The sequence below is a fragment of the Pelecanus crispus genome, chromosome 11, assembly GCF_030463565.1.
Source record: "Pelecanus crispus isolate bPelCri1 chromosome 11, bPelCri1.pri, whole genome shotgun sequence".
Classification (NCBI taxonomy): domain Eukaryota; kingdom Metazoa; phylum Chordata; class Aves; order Pelecaniformes; family Pelecanidae; genus Pelecanus; species Pelecanus crispus.
The window spans coordinates 34,842,192-34,866,293 of NC_134653.1; the positions used below are offsets into that span (position 1 = coordinate 34,842,192).

Here is a 24,102-nt window from a genome sequence, read left to right on the forward strand (position 1 = left end):
CTCTCTCTTGGCGCAGTCTAATAAAATAATAACAAAAATGGTGATGATGATGAACATTTTATATTCAAACTATTCCTATTCTCTAAGCGTCTCAGCACTTTGCAAAAAAATCCCCCCAAAACACCTTTTCAAGCACGTCATAGTGAAGTCTCAGCGTTTATGGCATAAATGTGTGTCTGTGTGTGCATTTTTTCATATAAATGTGTATTTATATAGTACAGATATTATTATCCTCATTGTGCAAATGAAGGAATGAAATGTTTACGTAGCTTCCCCATGCTCACAAAGTGCTGGGGAACGCTCTCTGCGAATGCTATCTAGGGCTAGAAATGAAGCCTCGTTACTCTAAGGTTTGAGAATAATCAACCAAACCATGAAAATAGCTATATTTAGCATAAATAGGAAAGCCAGGCCAGAAACTATTTCCTCTCACAGGCATATTCTAGAAAAATTTATGAAACAAAAAACACACTCATGGAATGGATAGACGTCCAGGTGAGGACTGAAGAGACGCAGTTTCTATTTCATCTCTGCCATTTGACCTCATAAATGGTTTTGTTTTCTGCTCACTTCATTCATTCATTAATGTTTTATTCATAGCTGTTCAGATTGTCACAGGACAGTCTCTGATAGGGAACTGCAGTTCCTGGTCACTGAGACTCGGTGCTGTTGGGAGATGTAGGTGCTATCATAATATAAATGTACTAAAAGAGGCAGTAATAAACATGGTAAAGGCAAATGTCTGTCTTGTGTCTTCTGTTTGCAGAAGACAACAGGTCAGATATACAGGATTTAGGCTGTGATGTGCTTGGGGTTAAGAGTCATCAAAGCAAAGACAGTTCTTAAGATGTGCTCAGGTCAGTATAAGATTAGAAAAACATCGTCTTTTCTCACCATAACCAAAGAGAAAGGCAAATTGTGCTCTAGCTCTTCACCTGTCAGCCCTGTTGCAGCTAATGGGGTTACACGGCAGTGCAGTCAAGGTGCCACTTGGCCTTCAGGTGAAAAGGAGCTGATCTTGCTGCTAACCTGAGCCTACAGTTCCTCTGAGCTTCCTTTCACTTTCAAAGAAATGACAAGGGGAACACTTTCAATAAAACATTTCAGGAGCTGGTTTCAGTGAGGATGAAGAATTGAAGGTGGAGGATAATTTGAAAGCATTTTGTAAGATTTTAGCTGCTTGTTCCCCATTGACTCTGATGGGAGTCATGCTGCTTTGATCTTCCAAATGCTTTCACGCTCACTTCCTCCTGAGAAGCACTCGTACCACGTATCTGTTTACTGTTAAATCGAGTCCTGAACTTTGATATCTGAACTATCTTCAAACAACCAAGAAGAAAGAACAGCCAGATTATGGGAAAGGAACTCCATCTGAAAGTATACTACCCTGCTGTATTGACATCTCCTGCATGTTTAGGAATTGATGATGTTAAAAACAAAGTTGCATAACTGATCAAGAAGCTCCGGTGAAGCTGTATCTCATGTGAAGACACCGTGGTGCAGAAGCTACAGGAATGAGCAGACGTGGGTCTCTGTACTCAGTAGCTGGACCTCTTCCAGCAAACTCCTAATTAAAGCCTATGATGAGCTCTGGACACTTAATGGAAGAACCGTGCCAGTCAGCAGCTTGTCTCTCTCAGCACAGGCTGGAAGAAGCAGAGCAGCTCCATGCGTGCACTCTGGATGCAGGCAACAAAGACACGAAGAGGAAAACAGATGAAGCCATGAGGAAGTCTTTTAATCTGGATTTGGCCTTGTCATTGAAGAATGGTCTAATTGGTCAGCAAAATCTTCCAGATTCACACAGCAGTGCTGGGATTCTCAAGGCCACTAGAAGGACATGGGTGCTGAGATCCCAAGGGATCAGAAGCAGACATCAAATTCTGCTAGCTTGTGCTGAAAACCCCTCTATGGAAATTGGGATTACGCCACAGACAAAGGATGGGTGACTACTCTTGTGTCTAATCCATTACAGGTTTTAAAGTCAGAGGCATAAGAGAGGGATTTCTGAATACCAGGACTTGCAGACAGTTCTGCAGTACCCTGGAGAGACCTGCATCTCCTTTCAAAGACAGATTTTCCCAGCTCCAAAGAAACATTTATGAAAACCTGCAACAAAATTGTCAAGCAGCAGCTTCACTTGGTCCTGCAGTGCTTAGAGACATGTTACGTCTTCACTATTCCTGAAAGACTAGCTGCTGTTACTCACGTATGAGCTGGTAGAAATGAACCTTCTCAAATAAAAGATCTCCTCTCAAAAATAGCACACATGGTACAGGGGAGCGGAAAGAGGAATTAGCAGAGTTTTACATTCAGTTATTGTTATTTATTTGAACAAGGCAGGTGATGGAGCCTTAGTCCTGGACCATCTCCTGTTCTGCTACAAATCACACAAATACACAGCCACAAGCCTAAGACCAATCAATTTTTGCAACAAAGCTGAGGCACTGACTCCTCTTTCTTGACTCACTCATGTTTAAGGAAGCTGAGAATCAGACCAGACACGTCAGCCCAGGGGATGCAGGCTGTTTTCCCAAAAGCAGTGCTTCCCGAAGTACCACCGCAGCACCAGCTAATCTTCAGCACTTACCTTTGCAGGTACAGCTCACAGGAGAGGAAAAAAGCTGGCAAGAAAAGTGCATTTCATGAGGCTGGTGCTTTTTAGCTTGGCTACGAGTGCTCACATTTGTGAACTATGTTAGGGAAGTCCGAGTCCCTCATGTACACCTACACGAAAGAGCAGAGACATTTTCCTTACTTAGCGGGATGCTAAGATGACTTTTCTTCTTAAGCTTAAGAAATTGCCAGGAAGATGAGTGGAGCCATTTTTGCAGTGAGGCTCTTCAGGAATTGCTAGTTCAAGAGTTAGGTGGGTACCTGAATGTTTCACTTCTTTAGAGGGCATGCAAGTGATATGACAGTGCACCCTGTCAGATCTTCTCCGGCATTTCACAGATACATTTGCTCTTTTACAAAGACCTCATGGCCAAAACCCAGCACCGCTCACGTATTTAGTGTCGATGCTGTGCCAGACGTGCTCAGTCTTCAGTGCTTCACTTATGCTAATGCACAAGTCCCCTGCATAAGCATACCCTGGCCTACATTGCAGGCACCTGGAGCAGCTGGGCAGCTGCGCCCTCTCCTCTTGGTTTCCAGACAAAATGAACGGACTGGAGAGCTCAACTATATGCAAAGTTCCCTGGAAAAACGTACATATTAATGCCAAGCTCTCAGCACAGCGAGCTGGCAGGAGCTGACTCTGGTTTTATCCCTCACGCTCATCAGTGGGCTGAGTAGATGACTGATGACAAGGGCTAAACATTGCTGCAATTGTACTGAGCTCAACCCGGTACCGCAATTCCAGCTGCTCACAAACTTACCTTTTTTATTTAGAACAGAGCAGAGACTGGGCTCATTTGGTATCCCTGTGCTCGCTAATCATGCGATTGTCATCGCAGCTTCAAAGTGGCAGATTGCAAGGCTTGCTGGCGTCCTGTCCCTCTCCTCCCTTTCCCTGCTGGAAGCCCGCCTGCGCCATCGCTCAGTTCCACTCAACTTCAAGACCTACTATGAAAAAAGTTGCATGTATCTGGTGATTGCCACTCATCCATTCCCAGGGAGAGTAAGACTGAGAAAGAGGGAGCACTTCTTTGCGTGGGATGGCATTCAAGTGGGCTCCACAAAGCCTTCTGAACTTCGCCAAGAATTATTTGCTGTGAGATTTTTAGGTGAGTTGTTAAACTCCCTATTTCCCCCCTCAGGTGAATAAGGGTTGTCTGCCTCAGGAAGATGCTGTGAGGGACTTCCAGTACTTAAAGGGGGCCAACAGGAAAGATGGGGAGAATCTTTCTAACAAGGCCTGTTGTGACAGGACAAGGAATAATGGATTTAAACTAGACATAAAGAAATTTTTTACAATGAGGGTGGTCAAGCACTGGAAGGGGTTGCCCAGAGAGGCGGTGGAGGCCCCATCCCTGGAAACATCCCAGGCCAGGTTGGACAGGGCTCTGAGCACCCTGCTCTGGTTAAAGCTGTCCCTGCTCGCTGCAGGGGCTGGGCTGGGTGAGCTCTAAAGGTCCCTTCCAACCCAAAGCATTCTATGATTCTATGACTTGCAAAGATTATTCAGAATTTTTTTCAGAAGCAGGTGATCCTCGCCATGCAAAATCACATTATAGAAAGAGAAAAGCTGATTACAGGATATGCATAGTTCCTCCTTGGGCTCTTCTCTGTTGTGTCTCACCCTATCTCTGTGTACATATGTCTGTATTTCAGTGCTCTGAGATACAACAGTTAAGAAGAGGCTCCCTAATACTTTTCTTTTTATTTGTTTGAAAAGCAGGACTCCATATAATGGAGGGAGAAGGAAAATGAAAGATGTGACGTACAACAGAACTACGATTGCTGCAAAGGCTCAGTGTGTAGTTATTGACGCCTATAGGACTGCTGGGCACCAAGCTACACTTCAAGCTTGTTGGCTTTCATGTTTTTCTGCATAAAGCAGTACTAAAAAAGAGTTGTTCTATCATCCTCAGATATTGAGAGGATATCTTAGCACAGTTTCATCTGGATTTTTGAGCCTTCTTCCCTCAGACATGTGCAGGCAAGGGAGATTTTAGTTTCTTTGCACTTATAGATGGATATGTGTGAATCCTGAAAGCCTTTCACAAGCTAAAATAGATTTTTCCACATTAGCAGACACTTAGATGGAGACGTCACTCACATGGCATCTGTGTCTATCCTACCTGCTTTTTATGTACAAAACACCATCCACAGAAGTAGCCTGGCCAACTCATTTCACCAAGAGTGCTTTCTTCCAAATCCTCATAGCTGGCTAGCATGTAAATGTTGCTATTTAGGCTGTTTAGATTACAATTTCTCATTCCCATACCTACTTGTAAATCTTCTGACAAAATTTATGAGCAAAGATAATTTTCCAATGGATCAATGTAAGCTTCTTCCTCTTTTGCACAACTTGTTAATAGAGTGTGTGTACTGCAGAGGCATGTTCCCTTGTAATATGTTATTTCTCATACAATTTTAAAGTTCATCTACTTCAAGTAAATCTGGCTGTTTCAGCTAAAAGTTGTGTAGCCTTAGGGATTCTTTTCCAGATGAGCAGATGATCTTTTTAACACCTTGAGTTTCTGACTTTCATATCTTTCATTAAATCAATCTCCCTTTCATGATTTATATTTATGCCAATGCCCGATTCTATTACAACTCTCTCTTCTGCTTTCTCAATTTCCTCTATTATTCTTTTTTGGGTCTATAATATCGTATCTGTGGCTAACTCATAGGCTGTCACTTCACATTTATGAACTGAAACATGAATGTGCATTATTACTTTATTTTTATGAAAATCCATGATAACAAATGCACTGATTCAACTTTTACCAAGAAGCTTTATGTTTGGTTTCATGATATCTGGCCTCTAACCTCCATCCCTCCAAACTTTTACATCTATATTTACATACTGGGATCATTACAGTTCTTTTATCTCCCTGCCCCAATGACTTTCAGAAGCTATAATGGATTTAGGCAGGAGCTTAATTAGAAACTGCTCTTTTTTGTATTTCAGGCTACATTTCATGTGAAAGGGAAAAATATGACTCTAACAAATGAAAGACTTGATGTAACCCCCAAAAAGCCCCAGGCTAGCTAGATAAGTGTTTAGTGGAACAGACAATTAGACAGTGGTGCCCCATTCCCTAGGAAGCTGGCATTCATTTTATAGCAGTTTATATCTTTGTAACAAAACCAGTCTCAGTAGTTTGCCGCTGTTTTACAATGATACCAGCGCAGGCAGAACCGGATTATTTTCAGCAGTTTTTTTCCTTATTTTCCTTCTTTGATGAGCAGGGCGTATCTCTGGGTATCCTCAGAGATATAGTCAGGTCAGTCTTGGTCCCCCAGCTCCAGCCCACCTGCGCTCCTGTCATGCTGTTTAGAGGAAAGAAAACATATGAGGCCTCTCCGCTTACAGATAGCTGGACTGGTCACTGCAGTGTCAGCTTCTGACAAAAGAGCCAAGCTGGGGGTGTTCCCAGGAAGAGAAAACATACCAAACTCCACAAAAGCCTGCCTGAGTGATGGTGTCATTATGATTTAGCTCATTAAAACTCATTAAAACTTAAGACAGCCCGGAAGCACCCGTGAAATCTGCTAGCAGCAAACTGGTCTGCACAGGGACTAGGTTCCAGAAGACATAAATGTGCCTCTCTTAATTCCAACCTGTGCGCTGCAGATGCCAGGTGGGTCTGAACAGCAGACTTTGCATCTAAAGCTTTTTCAAAAGGAAAATGTAATGAGAGATGAGTAATAAGTCTGAGGATTCAGCAGAATTTTCTATACTTACTGCAGCTGGCTGGTAGATCAGAGTTTTTCTACTTTTGGGTTGGCGGACATCACCTGCTTACTGCCAGACCTTGCCAGGGACAGTTTAGATTTCATCCTGGTCATGCACTTAAACTGATCTCCTGAATTATATTTTCCAAAGTGTGCTCAATTCCCATTAGGCTATACAAGCTCAGTGACCTTAAATCACATTGAAAACCTCATCCTTACAATCAAGTTGTTTTTCTAATCCTTCCTTGGATCCTTTCACTAAACAAAAATAGAGTAAATGACAGATCACACAAAGCTAATTATTACCACCTCTGGGGATATCCATTGTAAAATAAGGGGCAGCTTATGGCCCTTAAAGGATTGACATTGTCTTGACATATTATACCAACCTCTGGCAAAAGAATATGATTAAACATAACTGTTTAAATAGAAGTTTGCAAACAGCTGATTATTTCACTCTTGACAGTGTGTAAAGCAGATAACCCACCTTTTGCTGATGACTGAGTGGGAAAGAGACCAAGACCCTTCCGCTGTGATCTCCCCTCTGCCAGCACAATAACAGATTATTTCTATATTTGTTTCTGTGCTGTTGAGTGAAAGAAGTCCTCTCCTAGCTAATTGCTTCTGGGATCGTCTTCATTCATGTCCCCCAGCAATTTCTGATTCACCTTTTCTACAGTTTTTCCGTATTGGGCACACTTTATGACGTTTAACATCTCATTTTATGCTTTCTGTTTCCTCAGAGCCTCAACAGCAACAAACCGACCAACCAGCCCATGAAGAAAACTCTTATCAGTAATTAGCCATGCTGGAGACCAGACGATAACTGTCAGATTGGGATACTAAAAAGTACAGGATGAGGTTACTCACACCTACATACAGCTTTCCTAGCTGCCTGAGCTCCAAAGAAATAAATATCGATGAACACAGTCCAGCTGAATTTACTTAGAGGAGAGAGAGCGGGAGATGAGATTAGACACACACATTGTTTAACTTGGGAACAAAGGGCAGAATTTGGAAAACTACTTGTCAAGGTGTCTTCAAAAATTAGTATAGTACATATGACTGTATTGCCAGAGGGGCTGTTTCCTATCCCGTCTGCAGGCCTGTGTGAAATCCTTGTGATGAAACTCTCAGCCCTAGGGAACGAGTTGCTTTCAAGATTTGTTACAAGCTTGAAACTTAGCTCCGCATCATCAAAATGTGTGAAGAACTTTCAAGGAAACATGGGCTGATTTATGGCTATGGCACTGAAACAGCTAAAATTGGCTCTGGCTGATCTTTGCTTTCAGCATTAATTTGATGCCAAACTAAACCATCCAGTGACGGTAAGAGCTGTGCTTAGACATAAAAAAATATTTCCCAATAAGGACTAGACTTTCTCTACTCATCATCAAAAAAAGTGCAGAGCAATCCCATTAACTACACTGGGTTAATTCTGGATTTTCAGTGGCAGAAATGAGATCCGATCATTAGCAGAAATTATATGTTTGCATGTGAGACTGGCCCTGATTTTTTTCTTTTAGTGATAGTCAAGTATAATTAATCTAATGCTTACAGGCATTGCATAAAATGTAGTTTAGTATACATCCATTGTGCCTTTAGATGCCTCGTCACCCAGGCAAATGATACCTTCCTTCATGACTGAAGTTTCACTTCTCCCTCTCTAGCTTTTAGTAGAATGAAATGGAGCATGTAATGGAACGTCATGTTCATCGGTTTCATTTTGGTATCAGCTCCAGGTCTGCACAAAATCTCAAGCACTACAACAGCTTTTCACATGCTCACAATGCTAAAAGAAATTGCTGAAGGCACTCAAATCCCAAAGTCTAAAGAAGATGCCCTAAATTTACTCAAACAAAACCCCTTTACAGTTGCAAAATAATTACCTGCTTGCAAATAATCAGGTTATTTTTAATAGTTATTATGTGGAAGAGATTATAATTTGGGAGAAAATATCAGCTTTCTATAATACCCACCTGCTCTAAATACACAGTTATACTTTTAACTAAATTTGAAAAGCCATTAAGACCAGTTTTTGTAGGTGCTTAGGTTTCTAATTCCCAATTAAATTAATTGGATTTGAATGCCTAAATAGCTTCAAAAATCAGGCTTATCATCCAATAACCAGCTAAACAAGGCAATGCTGTAAAATAAGGCTGAAGCAGGGAAGTTATACAGCATTTCTATGGATAGCTGATATGGGAAAAATAATAGTACTAATGTCTCCTACAAAAAAATACAACACTTGTGCCACAATCTTAGAAAAGGTGATAGACCAGATCCTGTCACATGTGTAAAGCATGAGAACTATTACAGATAATTATTTTTGATAATAAACTGGACTCAGATAACTCCTTGTATTCTGACATCTCAAAGCACTTTTCAGACGTGTTTTACTTCTTTACCTTCTCATGCTCTTGGAAATCCTTTGGAAGTACAATGTCAATTTTATAAGTAACTGCAAAGAGAACAAGTAAATGGGTAGCCAAAAGTCATGACAGAAAGCCAGGCAAGAGCTGAGAGCACAAGCCAGGACTACACTGCACTTGACAGAATGAAACAATGCACCTCTCTGCCCAGAGAGGTGGTGGAGTCCCCATCCCTGGAAGCGTTCAAAAAATGGGTAGGCACTTTGGGACATGATTTAGTCTAGTCTACCCTTAATTGGTTTAGTGTGGACTTGGTAATGTTAGGATAATGGTTGGACTGGATGATCTTAAAGGTCTTTTCCAACCTAACTGATTCTATGATTCTATGAAAAACATCTGACTCTAAAACATACTCATTCTGAGCTTTTTAAGGATACTTTTTTTTTTTTTATTTGATTATGCCACACCAACAAAGTATCTGGAAAACAATGAATTAGCCCTTCATAGGACACATTTGCTCTGCTGAAGCTTACCTAGCTCCCTAAGTAGAAGTCGAGCACTTCTGCAAATCTTAAATAAGGAACTGCGGGACCTAGGCATGCAGTCAATGGTGCTTATGAGACATTAGGAGACCACTAGATATTTTATTGTCTGGAAGCTTTCAGAAGAGGTTAGCGATGGGACTGATCTAAGAAGGTTAAACACTGGCAACCCAAAGGGTAGGTAAGGGCAGAAACACAGAGAAAAATATTTAAGACACGGCAAGCACAGAAAAATAGAAAAGCGGCAGCAACAGACAGTATGGAACAGGAGGAAATCCACTACGGACGAACTGCAGGAGGAGTGAGAGATGAGGCTGAGTTAAGATGATGGGTGGGCTGGATATCACCAGCTGAATGTTAGTGACCACAGCAGCTAACACAGTCAAGCACTGGAGGGAGAAGTATATCCAAAAGTGGACGCATCACCTCCCATACATCATCTTTAGATTCATTTTCTTGCACATATACGGAAGGGAAGAGAGAGATGAAAACCTGCTCTGTGGATATAGATGTTTCACCATTACAGCTGTAGCAGGACATTGATCTGCAAGATTCCTTCCTGCATTTAGAAGTGCTCTGACTGCACTCAGAAATGCAAGTATCGCTCTCCATGGTACCAAAGGGAACTGTTCACCCTCCAGATTTGTGTCTACTTTTCTTCTCTCCTTATTAATTAATCCTTGGTCTGGTAAATAGTGAGCATGATTATCTGCCTAAAACAGAATAGAAAAATAATTTGAAAAGTACCCTATTTTAGTGGATCAGCCGCAAAGATCTGAAACTCACTTTGCCTAAGTCAATTCATTTAGCCTGTGGCCTGATGTACAAAGTCCTTGCCTTTTAAGCTTCAGGCAAAAAGAGTTACATGCTTGCCTCAATGAGGTTCTAGAAAGTAATGCAAAATGGTCCAGATGGTGGATAAAAGGGAAGAAATCTTCAGTCAGTAGACCTGCACAGACTCTGTTGCATAAGAAATCCGGAAATATTTCTAAATCCTTACCCAGCCACTAGTATTTTATCACGACAGTAATTTTTATGTGCTGTGATTAAGTTAAATTCAACAGGAGTGCTTCCTAAAGAGTCCGTGCTCTGTCCTAGTTAGGGTTATGTACATTATTAACAATCATAATGGTGATGCTTAGTTAGTACATTTTATGCAAAGATCTCAAAGCATTTTTCAAGGATTTAGTATTAATGCTCTTTATCTGTCAAGGTAATTTAGAACCATTATACATCTTTTGTACATGTCTATGCTGAGACAGATCAAATAAATGACATACCAAAGATCACAATAGCACACCGATGTCACAGCTGAAAGCATATGCCAGAGCCCGCGCGATAACCAGCACATTTCAATGCAGCATCTGAAAACCCATCCAGTGGGTTATCCAATTGTTATCCAATCTCATTAAGGCAGAGGCAAATGAAATGAGAAGTAAGTGTCACGCACTGTGTGCAGACTGAGCCCTTATTAGAATCTGTAATGCCTAAAATCCCAACCCAGGTTTAACCACTAGAGCATGAGTACTTCCTTTCTTCATTCCCAATGAAGAAGCGACAACTGGACGTGATTACAAGTCCGGGCTCATTATGTCCTTTCGACCTCTTAGCCTTCCCAACGCTTGTAGGCTCTTTTTTTGTTCCTTAATATTTTTATGTCCTAAATAAGCCCCTTGTTCTTCCAATTGCCTCTGAGAACTCTAGGAGTCCTCCAAGTATCCCATAGCTAATATTCAGGATATTTCAGATCTGACCAGCAGTTTCTCTATTCACTCCAGATCACCAGCCTCATCTTCAGCTAATATTAATCAACATAGTGCTGATACAGTCCCGGGATCTAAGCATACTTAAATCAGCTGAAAATATCTTGTCACATATATTTTTATTTTAATAAGACCGATCCCTTCCACAGCTAATACAATATCTGGACAGTCCTGCAAATGATAACCAAAAGCAAAGTCATTTAGTGGCTATGCTGTATCTGATATGTCCAGAAAAATCCTAAATTGGGCTGAGAAGACAGTAATTTATATGGCATATTGTAACTTTTTACTGCATGGTAACAAAGCAACACAGAGTTTTGTGTCATGATCTGAGGATGGCTTAGAGCAGGCACGAAGAGCTATAAATACCACATCTTCTAAAGGAAAGTGGCAGACGGTCACTGGAACTGAAGAACACAAAGTTTTAAAGCTGAAGGGAACTTTTTAAGAGAAAGAATCACAACTTATAATGATTAATGCAAGTTCCTGTTTTGGAGACAGGTGCTACTGGATGATCTGAGCCCAATTTAGCTTTCATTTATATCACTGTAACATCATGTGCTTCAGTAATGCACTGCTGGCTTAGCCCGGTGGAAGAAAGAAGAAAACTAATTTCTCTTTGTATTCAGCTTGTCTGTTCCTTACTTCCTTGGCACATTTTTTCTAGAGATCAACCAATCTCTTTTCATTGAGATGATGGACCACTTCTCAATACTGGGATTCAGTATACAATGAGCTGGGTTTTGAAAGCAGCTAAAAAAAGTAAGACCCCTAATCCCCTTTGAAAGGCAAGGTGATTTTTGACATTCCTACATGGGTACCTTTTGCTGTACAAATCTGACACTCAGAAATAGGTGAGCCACTTGGAAGATCTTCTTCACGATAGTTCCTGAGCGTCTTCACTGGAGGGATTCCCAGGCACAGGGCCAGGGTAAGCCTTTTGCATGGATGGTATCAGACTAATGATGTGACAGCATGGGAATGCCTGTGCGAAGCCATAATTTCAGATGTCATTTAAGTGAATGCACAATAGAGACAAGCACTCCTGGCCACCTCTCACCCGCAGCTACTGATTCCCACTCCAATTTCTTTCCCAGTGCTGGCACAAGCATCGTGAGCATCTGAAATGAACTCAGTCAGGGCGCAGGGAGCTGAGCAGGCAGGCAGCTCATTCACAAAAAAAAAAAAAATTGATTTATTTTCACTCAGCTGCACTCCTGGCCAGCAGAAAGACGGATGGCAGCTCCATGCTAGTTTTAAACAGTCACAGAATTGCACCTTAGGAATTGTTTAACACATTAGGGACATTCATCGTCCCCTTTTGGGTTCAGCAAATTATTAAATCTGCTCACTCAGATCTCCTTTGGCATCACTGCTTGGACATTCTTTAAATTTTCCCTTATTCTTTTTAAGGATATAGACATATTCCTCCCAGTAAAGGAACAGAAATACCCACAGAAAGAAAGAGATTATCCCTGGCTCTACAGGAACATGTATTCTTTCCCATTAAGCACAAAGAGACAGATTTCTGGGTAACTTCTATAGAATTTTGAGGAAGTCTCAATTCAGGAATTATTTGGATTTTCCCGTTATAGAGAAGTTTTGTATCTTATAAGCTTATAGCCTTTCATAAATATAAAGAAACTGTAGTCAACAGCAACTGTAGCCGTCACAGTGGGATTTTCAGTATAGATGATTACAAAAAGGCAAAGAACTCCACAAAAACCTTGCTACTTCTCAAGATTGATGAATTGGTAGAATATGGAAGAGACAAATCCAGTAACTTCAACAGCTTTAGGTGAGTTTCAGATGATTCCTGGGAGATGTGGGACTGTCATATCAGTTCTACATTCAGGACTCATTTTTGCCATGTCTGCTCTTCATACCAGAGAGAGATTAAAACTGTTCCTGCTCCCTTTATAACCAACATCAACAGCACATGGGCTGAACTCAACAGTTATTATTACAACTTTTATTTTTGATAGTGCGTTTTTCTGAGTTTGTCCTGTCTCCTGATTACTAGAGCAGATCAGAAAAAGTATTTTCTTTCTCACAGTTGCTTCATCCTAAGGTGAAAAGTTCAGGAAGATTCGGATGTCAGGAATACTGAAACTGAGTTGAAATGACAGGACACGATTTCATCATTTTCTATCAAGATGAAATGTTTAGACATCACAGAAAATAAAAACATCCATTTGTTGACTTAAATCAAATGTTTGTTTCAAGACAGATCAAAATTATTTGGGATGGAATAAGGCAGTTCAGCTGGTGAGAGAAAGCACATTATATTGCGGAAAACCATGGCATGAACTTGATCTTCACTGAGCCCTCAGGGCAGAGATTTATTTTCCCATTATAAAACTCAGCCCTAGACAACCATATTCTATGCAAGTGTTCAATCTAGACAAAATCCCATTTGCTGATGGGAAAGTATTTTCTTTGATATCATTCAAACTATGCTGATTACATCTGCTTTTTCCTTCTATTTGGTTCCTCTGAACCCTGAGAGACTAAAACCCATGCGACAACCTCACCTGAGTGTGATATTGCACATTCTGGTTTTTAGCTAAAAAGACACTGAGGTGCTGGAGCGTGTCCAGAGAAGGGCAACGAAGCTGGTGAAGGGTCTGGAGCACAGGGCTGATGGGGAGCGGCTGAGGGAGCCGGGGGTGTTCAGCCTGGAGAAGAGGAGGCTGAGGGGAGACCTCATCGCTCTCTAGAACTCCCTGAAAGGAGGGGGCAGCGAGGTGGGTGTTGGGCTCCTCTCCCATGTAGTTAGTGACAGGACGAGAGGAAATGGGCTCAAGCTGTGCCAGGGGAGGTTTAGGTTGGATGTTAGGAAAAATTTCTTCACGGAAAGGGTGGTCAAGCATTGGAACAGGCTGCCCAGAGAGGTGGGGGAGTCCCCATCCCTGGAAGTGTTCAAAAAACGGGCAGAGGTGGCACTTTGGGACATGGTTTAGCCTAGTCTGCCCTTGACTGGTTTAGAGTGGACTTGGTAGTGTAGGTTAATGGTTGGACTGGATGATCTTAAAGGTCTTTTCCAACCTAAACGATTCTGTGATTCTATGATTCTACTTTAATAGATCACTGCTGCTGGAACAGGGGCTTGCTCTTCCTCACTCTTTCCCCTCTCCCACTTTGCTTTGCCCCCACTTCAGGATGCTTTCTCCTCCTTCTGTCCCTCTCCCTCTACTAATTCACTGGAGCAAGAACCAGGAAAGGGTGAATGCTTGGCTTCCTCCTTTTCACTAGATGAGCTGTTAGACTCAATCAAGCCATAACACGCGTCTCAAATCACTCCTCACTTGGCTTAAACTCTAGAGATCACGGGGAAATTGGGATTCTTCATACTCTTGTTTTTAAATTGTTGTGTGTCTTTGCAGTACCTCCATTTTGGGGGCCCATGCAGCTGTGAGGGTTTTCTTTTCCACTTGAAAGGTGGAACTGAAAACTTGTGTAATCACATGCATCTGAGAATGTGTTGTAAAAAGAATATCAAATGGACTGCCACTAGCAATATGGTTGTGAAATCTGCAGCACTGGAATTGCCAATGCTAAACTAAGGAGCAGATAAAATCCTGGACTCGATTATCTTCTCCTTTGATTTTTTTACTCTGTCACTCCATTGACTTTAGAAGAATTAAACTTTTCCCTGAAGTGCACCAGTGTAAGGAAGAAAAGAAACAGCTGTTAAAAGTTTAATGTTTTAAAACACTGTATGCTTCAGGCTATTTTAAATGCTCTGACACTTCAGTTTCTGTGAAGTCTGTCACTTGATTAAAAAGAAGTTATTTTGCCACTGATAAAACCACCCTGAGTGTTATTGAAAGATGTATTAGTCTGCAGTAATATTTTACAAAGTGCCAAGTGCATTGTTATCCCCTCTAATACAGTCCGAAGTGAACAGAACAAAGCAGCTACCAACCCTTCGCCCGATCAGCAATAACTTCCTGCCATGTAGCTGTGGCTGAGGACAAGCACAAACGCCAGGCAATCATCCCACAGCCAGGACGGATTGCAGAGCTTTGGGAAATGGGAATTCAGAGCGAGAGGCCACCCTGCAACATCTTGCACAGCCTCTGCACGTGGGACACAGCCCCACGGCTCTGTGGTAAGTCCTAGGTTGTGCAAAGGAAATCGGTAGTAACAACCCTCCTTCTGCCCCCAGGAGCTTTCTTGTAATACAGACAAAATTTAGTATGCCTGCCCTCCCATTTGCATCCTTATCTGAGATCCAAGAAAAGTACAAGATGCTGTTGAAGGAAATACGCTAAAGGTACTTTGTTAGAAAAGCATGTAATTTTGGATAACACACAGATTTGGAATGGAATCTTCTACAAAATAGGCATTGTAATATAAAAAAGGGCCAGAGAAACTGCATCCTGTTCCCAGTGTTGGCACCATTCACTGTGTGACTTCTGGCAAGTGGCTTCTGGACAGAGCTGAGAATATATTGGAATTTTTAGTTACCTGATTAAAAAAAAAAAATTAACCTAAAGGTATTTTCATTTCAGGGCAACCAAAATGCAGATTTTCAACTAACTCATCAAACTGAAAACCCAGAGCATCAGAGTGTTGCTTTGGAGACTTTTAGGCTTTGTTGAGCCTTGAAAAAGTGGCCATTTTGAAATGGAAATGTCTTTTCAAAATGAAAGATTAAAAGATGTTGATTTTTTCTCTCTCCTCTCCTCATTCTAGATTTAAATAATCTTGAGAATTTGGTCCATATTAACAACTCAACCAAAAAAGTCTGCTCACCAATCACTCTTTTCAATGAGAGCAGTAGGAGTTTTACCATCTACTTCAACGGTCAGAACTTTACAGCACTTTGAAATCCTCACCTGAACTTTTCTGTATCTCAGATTCCTCATTTGTGAAACAGAGCCTATAACATGCCTCCATTTTTTGGCATGGTTTCTGTCATGGTGAACCAAATAATTTCAGACTATCATTGGTCAATAACAATATTGGTTTAATGGACTAAATTCTGTCCTGACTTATTCAACCAAGTTCAAGTAGGTGCAGTTTGGCAGAAAACAAATCAGTGCAGAATTTGGTCTAGCTCTTTAAAGTTCTTTGAAGTCCCAGATAAAAGACTCGAGTAATAAACGTGGCCCCTGAAACTAAAAGAAGAATGAGGTATCCTCATTCTGCAAGGAAAATGAGCTTAAACTCATCATCAATCAACACAAAAAAAATCAGGACTAAAAACTAAGCCACAAAGACATAATCAATCTGTTGCATTCTACATGACAGATACATTGAAAACCAGCAACAGTGAAGACACAAAGAAATGTAATCTTAATCTTTATATTTCAACTGGTATTTTAAGCAGACTTTTTCTTCCATTTTGTATTCACTACTCTAATGCCCAGAGAACAGAAACTCTAATTACTGTTGCATGCTGAAGGCTGGCCAGTAATTACATATCTTTATCTTCATTAGATAAGATGTCTGTGAGCAGGGCTTGGTCTGAAACAGAGCAGGTAAACTGAAAACTCAGAGACACATTTTCAATTAAGAGCTCACTTTAAACTGGCGACTCATTTTAATGCTGCTGAAACCTGCCTTCCTCCTGCAGAGGAGTGAACTCCAGTGGGATGTTTGCAGAAGCCCAGAATGTCTTGATCTCTGACGGGTGATTTCCTGTTTTGACATGGGGCCTATCATTAGCACCATTGTGCAATGGTGTGTATATCAATAACATTAAGCATGCAAGCCTTTATTGGTATAGTCATGTACTTACAATTAATGAGAAATAGGCACATAAGCAGTACTACCGCTTTAACCTCTTTGCCAGGGTTAGAGCTGAGCATGTTGTATGCTACAAACTGTTGCAGATTTGTATCAGCCAAAACCATTTCACAAATATCCATTGAACATGCCAAATCATTCTGATAAACTAAAACTTTGGGAAACAAAACTGATTTTAAAAATATCTTCTAAACGATATATTTGCTTTCAAATTATTTTTTCCACTTCTCTGAAAAAGCCTAAAAAGTTAGTTAACGAGTGAGTTAGTGAGTGAAGACTTAGTCCATTAACTTCCATAACGCAAGGCAAGGACCCCAAATAATTTCTTTCTGTTTTTAAACCTAGATTCACCTAGAAACACCATCAGTTTGCTACAGTTGGCAGATACAGCAGATTCAAAAGGTCTTCATAGAAGTAAAAAAAAAAAAAAAGTCTGGATTAAGACGGCCAGAAAGACACATTTAATCAGAACATACCAGCATGGTGGCTATTCAGATAAATAGAAAACCTGAGTAGATTCTAAAAGGGAAACATAAAAAACGCGGGACTTTTAAGTTGCTTGGGTTTATCTTGTGTGTGAGAAATTATCATGAAGTTACTTAAAACAAGCCCAGTGAGTGTAAACAGTGCAATTTTTTGACAATAAAAATTAAAATCTATTTAGAGATAGCTCAAGAATGATCCTTTAAACCCAAACCAACTCAGCTCTTCAATTACCCTGCTCCAAGTTGCCACTCCCTCTGTGACATGAAGTTACTAAACTTGTAGGTACGTCTCAAACTCCCAACAGTTTCCCACATAACAGTAACAACCAAGTACCTACACTCATCTTTGCCTGTAAAGACAAAAAATGCCCACTAGGAAGAGTCTTCTCCAGCTAATGGGGCCCAGGGAGGCTTGCTTTGGAGCTAAACACTACCCTCACCTGTTTGAACCCAAAATAAAATGAACTAACATAACAGGGAGAAAGCTTAGCATTCCAGTCAGCTTTAGGCTAAGGCAAATTTCACAAAGGCCAAGTCCTCAATATGGTGCAGTTCACAAAAGTTAATAGGATAACAGTGATTTCCAGCAGCTGGAAGGGTGGCCTGTAGTATTTGTAATGGTTTTGTGACATGCTGGTTATGTTAAAAAAGTTCCATTTTATCTTTTATTTGTTGCCACGTCTCTCGTTTCCTTTTCTCAAGTGACAACCACAGATAAGTTTGTGAAAAGATAAAAGCTGCTGTAGACAAGCTAACATTTCTGTCACTATGCTGGAATACTTTCCACCATATTTCCCACAATCACCACTGCTGACCGTGTCCTTCCATTACCATTACTGTGTGTTAACCATTAACCAAGCTGAGTAGGAATACACAGGACTTCTTACAAGCTTTTAGTAGTAATATTGGTGCAAGTTGAAAGCCTTCAAGCAGCAGCAATTTTCTTGAGGGTCCAGTCTGACCCTAAGATTTCAGTAACAAAAAGGCACTTAAGGGCACTCCTGCAAGCTCTCTCCTCACCACTAGCTAGGAAATGACACACCGTGAGTCAAAACTAAGAGTAGCAGTATATTATTGCCTGCTGTTTAACTTTCAAGGAAGTTTAGGTTATAGAACTGTTGCACAGAGTAAATCCACTGGTCAAGTGTCTTATCCAGTAGTTCCCAGTCCATGATTGGTGGCCAGCATGTTTCCTGTGAGACACCCTAGTAGCAATTGTGACCAAAGAAAATTCCAAATTTAAAGCTAATGTTGTTTGCAATAGACTGCTGGGTCAGTACCAAGAAGAGGCCCAAACTTTGAGTCATACAGCTCCTGTTCCAATGTGGCAAACCAGCTTCGGAGGAATGACCTCCTGCTCTAGAACATCAGCTGACAGCATTCCTGAACCTACACAGCCCATATAGCTGAAAAATAAAAGGTAAAGGTAGAGTGAACTCCAAAAATACTTCAGAAGTGGGAAGTGACAGACAGTTCCAAGTATTTGACAGGCAGGATGGAAAATGTGTGATTTTGTGTTTTTTATTTCTCCACTGAACCAATCTATATGTAACAGTGATAATAAACCTTTGTCTTCCAGCAGTAGAAGAGTTAGGAAGATGGAAGAACTTGTCACGTTAGAGACCACCACCGTTTTGCAGGGCCTCTGCCTTTGTGCAATGGAGCAGTATGATCCTACCTTAATGACATCTTCGTCTGAAGATCTGCACTCCACAGATTCCAGAAGATCAGTCACAGTCCCATCGTCTTCCACAGAGATCACTTTGACAGGGACAGCCACTGTTTTCCCAGTGAGAATAGCTGTATTCAGGATCTCTGCTTCCTAAAAGACCAAAAAAAGCCCCTTTATTAATATATTTTACTATTTCATTAGTACCACCTAGATTCAGCTTTACTTTCACTTCTAATGGCTACGCCAAGAACTTCCAAGTCCAGCAGGCAGAAAAGACAAATTTCCTCCCTTCAATCCTGGAACCAAACTCCCAGTTCTGATTCAGGGCTGTTAATATATTTGTCATGCCCTAATTGCTATTCCATGAATGCTCATCAAGTGTCAGAGCAACCTAACACCCAAGGAACGACCCTGCACCACATAAACAAGATGTACCTTGCATCTAGCAACAGTGAAATCTCCATCCTGAGGAGCTCACTAATGATCTTTCTGAGCACATAAAAATAATGTCTTAAGTCTCACTGCTTTACCTACAAAACTGTTTTCTGAAAGTTTTTCTACACATACTGAAATTATATGATACTATTGGACAAATACTGGCAAAATTTAGACCAAAGGAGTGCTGTATAACTGTTAGGGAGCAAGTTTGGATTGAGGATAGTCAGTGTCGGGGTTCAGCCCCAGCCCCAGCTCAGCACCACGCAGCCATCGCTCGCTGCCCCTGCCCCGATGGGATGGGGGAGAGAATCGGAGGAGTGAGAGTGAGAAACACTCCTGGGCTGAGATAAGAACAGTTTAATAATTGAAATAAAGTAAAATAGTAATGATAATAATAACAGTATAATAATGATAATAATAATAACAATATACAAAGCAAGTGATGCACAATGCAATTGCTCACCACCCAGCCAGTCCCCGAGCAGCGATCGCTGCTCCCCGGCCAACCCCCCCAGTTTCTATACTGCCCATGACACCGTATGGTATGGAATGGCCCTTGGGGCAGTTGGGATCAACTCTTCTGGCTGTGCCCCCTCCCAGCTTCTTGTGCCCCTGGAGAGCATGGGAAGCTGAAAAGTCCTTGACTGGCACAAGCAGTGCTGAGCAACAACTAAACCATCAGCGTGTTATCAACATTCTTCTCCTACTAAATCCAAACCACAGCACTGTGCCTGCTACTAGGAAGAAAATTAACTCTGTCCCAGCCAAAACCAGGACAGTCAGGAATCCACTTTGCCCCAAATCTCCTGGGTGCTCTTTTACAAGTCCCTGCAGTGGGCGGTGTCTTCAGCAATACTTCAAAAGTACACTTTCCAACTTCCAGCCTGTAGACAGCCTGCTGCTACCCTGCGCTTGGACGCTCAGGCTGGCCATGTGTATGGAAGCAGCTCTAGGCTTAGAGGCAGGCTTTAGGCTGCTCTTTGGGATGCAATGTTGGCAGATTCAACTTAAGTCTCCCAATTCACAGCCTGTAAAACGGGCCAGTGGCACTGTCTGTCATGGCAGGTAAGATCTGGTTTCCTCTGCCCTGCCTCCTAGGGAATTAATTTAAGAGTACCACCATTCTGGTCCTGCATAAATGACTGTATGTATCACAGGACTGCAGGGAATCGGACCCGTGTCACGTTTTCTAGGACTTATCCTGGGTCTTGGTGGGTAATGGTGGGCAAGCACTTGTTCACAACTCTTTCTTCACCTTTTAACGAGGCTCATGAAAAACCAGCCTCTCCCAAAAAGGAAGGATGCTGAGAAGGGCCTGGGTTCTTTAAACAAAACAAGCTCTGTAGTGACCTGTGTCACTGGTACGTCATTGTTGTGATGACTGTTGCAAAATGCATTCCTTCTGTTTGATTTATCACGTCTAATTTGAAAGCGCTGAGTTAATGACTGTATGAAGAGCACGAGACTACAAAGCACTCGCAGTTACCTGGGTGTCACACCAGTCTCGCACAGCAGATATCACTGACGGGCCAAGATACACAGAGAGCACAAATTGATGCCTGAATCCTTCCGCTCCAAAGTGCAAGACACCGCTCATCAAGACCCTGGAAAAGTCTTCGAGCTTGTCAGAACCGTGCCTGAGTATCACGGACTGTCCCGTAGAACAAGAGGCTCTTGCTTTCAGCTGGCTCGTGTGAAATAAAGGCTTCCAAAGCCCCCCAAGTGCTGACTTCTCATTATCTAAGTAGCGCACGCTATGAGCTCTGAGACTAACCTGATTTCACTTGTGGGAGACAACAAGGTGGGAGATTGAAACCAAATTACCAGAAGATGATGACTCCCCCTACAGCCTCTTGGGCTAGAGAGGAGAGCTGGGATTCCTCTCATCTAAAGGACAGGAATCAAAAAGACCTTTTCTTATTACTTAAAGAAACACAGACACTTTATTTGGATTCAAAGCAATATTTAAAGAAAAAAGGAAAAAAACCTCCTGGTCTTTTGAAAGCTGCTTTGCTAAAGTTTCCCCATCCTCACCATGATCTTTAGAGGAGGGTGAAATAGGATTTCACAAAAAAGAGAACTTAAGAAGAAAATCCTCTCCCTCCCTCAGCACAAAAGCCCTTCAGACATTTTGAAATTATAATTCATACACAGGTGAGAATATCTGCCTGTACTGTAAGGCCCTTCTGTCTTGAGTGCACATTTGTTCTCAGTAGAGAATATATTATTCAAGCAACTGGGAGCTCAGAAAGATTTGCAATTAAGTTTCCCGGTTCTTCTTTTTTTTTTTTTTCTTCCAGATCTGGGCTTTGCAGCAATGCTACTGCATGCAGGTTATTTAGTTACTTTTGCTACTCCCGTATAGGCTCCACAGAGCTGCAAATGGGGGCAGCTTGACAGAACAAGTGCTATTAAGCATCCACGATAATTACAGAATCCAGGCATTGGGTCCTGGTTTTGCAAACACTTGGGCACGAATCTCATCTCATTGGGACTGTTTGAGGCCATACCACGTGCCTAGCTACTTGCACCGTGTACCAAGCTGAGAAGACCTGCTCCCCCAAGCAGGAATGGCTTTATTCCTCCAGCTGACACATTACAGTATGGCCCTTGCGATTATTTTCTAAAGCAAAGGGAAGTTTAATAACCAAGCCTTTGAAACTGTGATTAATGAGGTCTGCTTACCAAAGGCAAATGTAATTTCCCCTGGCAAGTGCTAGTAACTGAAAATGATTCTCACAAGCTTCAAGAATTTCTTTTGAGTTTCTGAATTTTCCAAGTGCATCCTAATATATCTGGCACCTGCCACTTTATGGAAACACATGTAAAAACAAACTACTTAGTACTCGGCTATTTCACTGTCACTACCCTGTTTTCCTTCTCAGCTACCTTCTAAAAGCATGTGCATAACATATCCATGGGGAATTTCTGCACGTCCAGAGTCTCAGCGGGCTTCAAAGCTCAGTAGCATGGTCTCGGGCCCTGCGCCGGAGCATTCTATCTGGGGCTGCAGTCTGCCAGATCTGTATTTAACCCAGCTGTGCAAACGATTGCAATGACTTTAACGAGAGTACTTAAATGCAAGGAGATGAGCGTCTTCATACCGGATTCTAAGGTAAGGAAGCAAATTCACATGTTGTCTCTATCCAAAATCAAAGATCCCAGATTCAAACTTTTGTAGGTTTTGTCTGTGTCCATGTCGTAGATCTACGTTCAGAACCCAAGTGCTTCCAGCGCTGTGCCTAGTCCGTATCAGCACAATGTGCAGCATGTGACGGCACTGATGGTTCTTAGACACTCATAAAAACCTCCAAAACAAACTTTGCCCCCTCTCTCTCCAAAAGAAATGAGGAAGGTGGTGGGGAAAGAAGTAATGCCTGGAGTTCATAGAAATGCCCGCGGCGATTTTCTGACTTGCTATCAGCAACTACTTGTTCAGTCACAATAAAACAAATCCACCCACTACCTCTCTAAAGCAAAAGAAAGGCAAAGCAAGCTGGCAATGGTCCGAAGCTGCACTAATCCATGCTAGAATAACAGCTGTATATGCTGTTTGCAGGGTTTTCAGCCCCTCTACATGCATGGACTTGGAGGAGGATTTTTTTTAGGCACCTGGTTTGCATCTCACCCTTGAACATAGAGGCATAATAATCATTTACACCAATTTACACAGCAGGGGCAGAGTAAAATGCTTCTTTGGTCATTTGTTTAATAGCTAGAAAGGGCTTAACGTTCCCCCAGTGAAAGCATATAAAAATTATTTCATTTTGAGGGAACAAACATGATACTTCTTTAGCTTTACAGAGATTTATAGTTCAGAGTCTCAGTATGTAAAAGCTATAAATCTACATAATTTAAAAGTGTTACCTTTTGCTGGTTAAGTGATAAAGGAATCTTCTGAAGAAATATTACATTCTTTATCCATAACTAACATAGATTATAGGAGATATAATGTCAGGGCATTGCAAAATGGGAATAGTTATGCTTCTGCAAAGCCAAATATTCTAATTGCGAAAAGCTGATTCTCTGAGCAGCTATTAAAAAGATGCTGAACTTTCTCTAACTATTGCGTAGCATATCTCTATAATTCACATACACCAAACCCCCAAATAATGAAATGAAATAATAATAGCAAACAGAGAAAAACATTTTTCTCCATGTAATAGAAATGCAAGGCCAGGTAATCTTTATCCTGAAATTGCTACCACATTAAAAAAATAGCAATACTTTTAAAGAAGATTCTGGAGGGAGCGTTCTTTGCCTACTGAAGAGATTCATATTAAATAACTGAGCATATTAAGCCCTCCAGCAGAAACATATTCAGAAGATGCACACAGTAAGCATCTATTTAAGTAGAAATGCAGAAGTGAATACCTATTAGTTTTTTTGACCTTAATTGGTAGCTTCCCTGCAATTTAATTCCCCTTCGGATATCTTTTGCCTTATCATTTCTGGGGTGAAAGAAAGGACTTTAACAATATCTTTATAAATCTTAAGGAATTTCTTTTTCTTCCCCTAGTTCTCTCTGTGTACATAACATTTCCTAGCGCTTGTATTAACAATGACTTTTAAAAGAAATAAATATATGACTAACTCATGCTTAGCTTTGAGGCCCCGCATCAGATTTATGTGACAAAGAAAAGTTCAGCGGTAACCGTCAGCATTCTTTTCCAAAAGCGTTTTAGCATGCTTCAACACATCATTTTAATGCCGAACCCGTTAGCC

The 24,102-nt window shown here is 41.3% G+C and overlaps 1 protein-coding gene across 1 annotated transcript in view; it reads right to left on the reverse strand.

Annotated features, from left to right (window-relative positions):
* The window catches only part of TMEM132D (transmembrane protein 132D), a 277,643-nt gene that overhangs the window by 24,522 nt on the left and 229,019 nt on the right, over positions 1-24,102 (reverse strand). Inside the window, exon 5 of the mRNA XM_075718639.1 lies at positions 18,946-19,089. Within this exon, the coding sequence (XP_075574754.1) occupies positions 18,946-19,089 (144 nt within the window). The remainder of the gene's footprint in view (positions 1-18,945; positions 19,090-24,102) is intronic.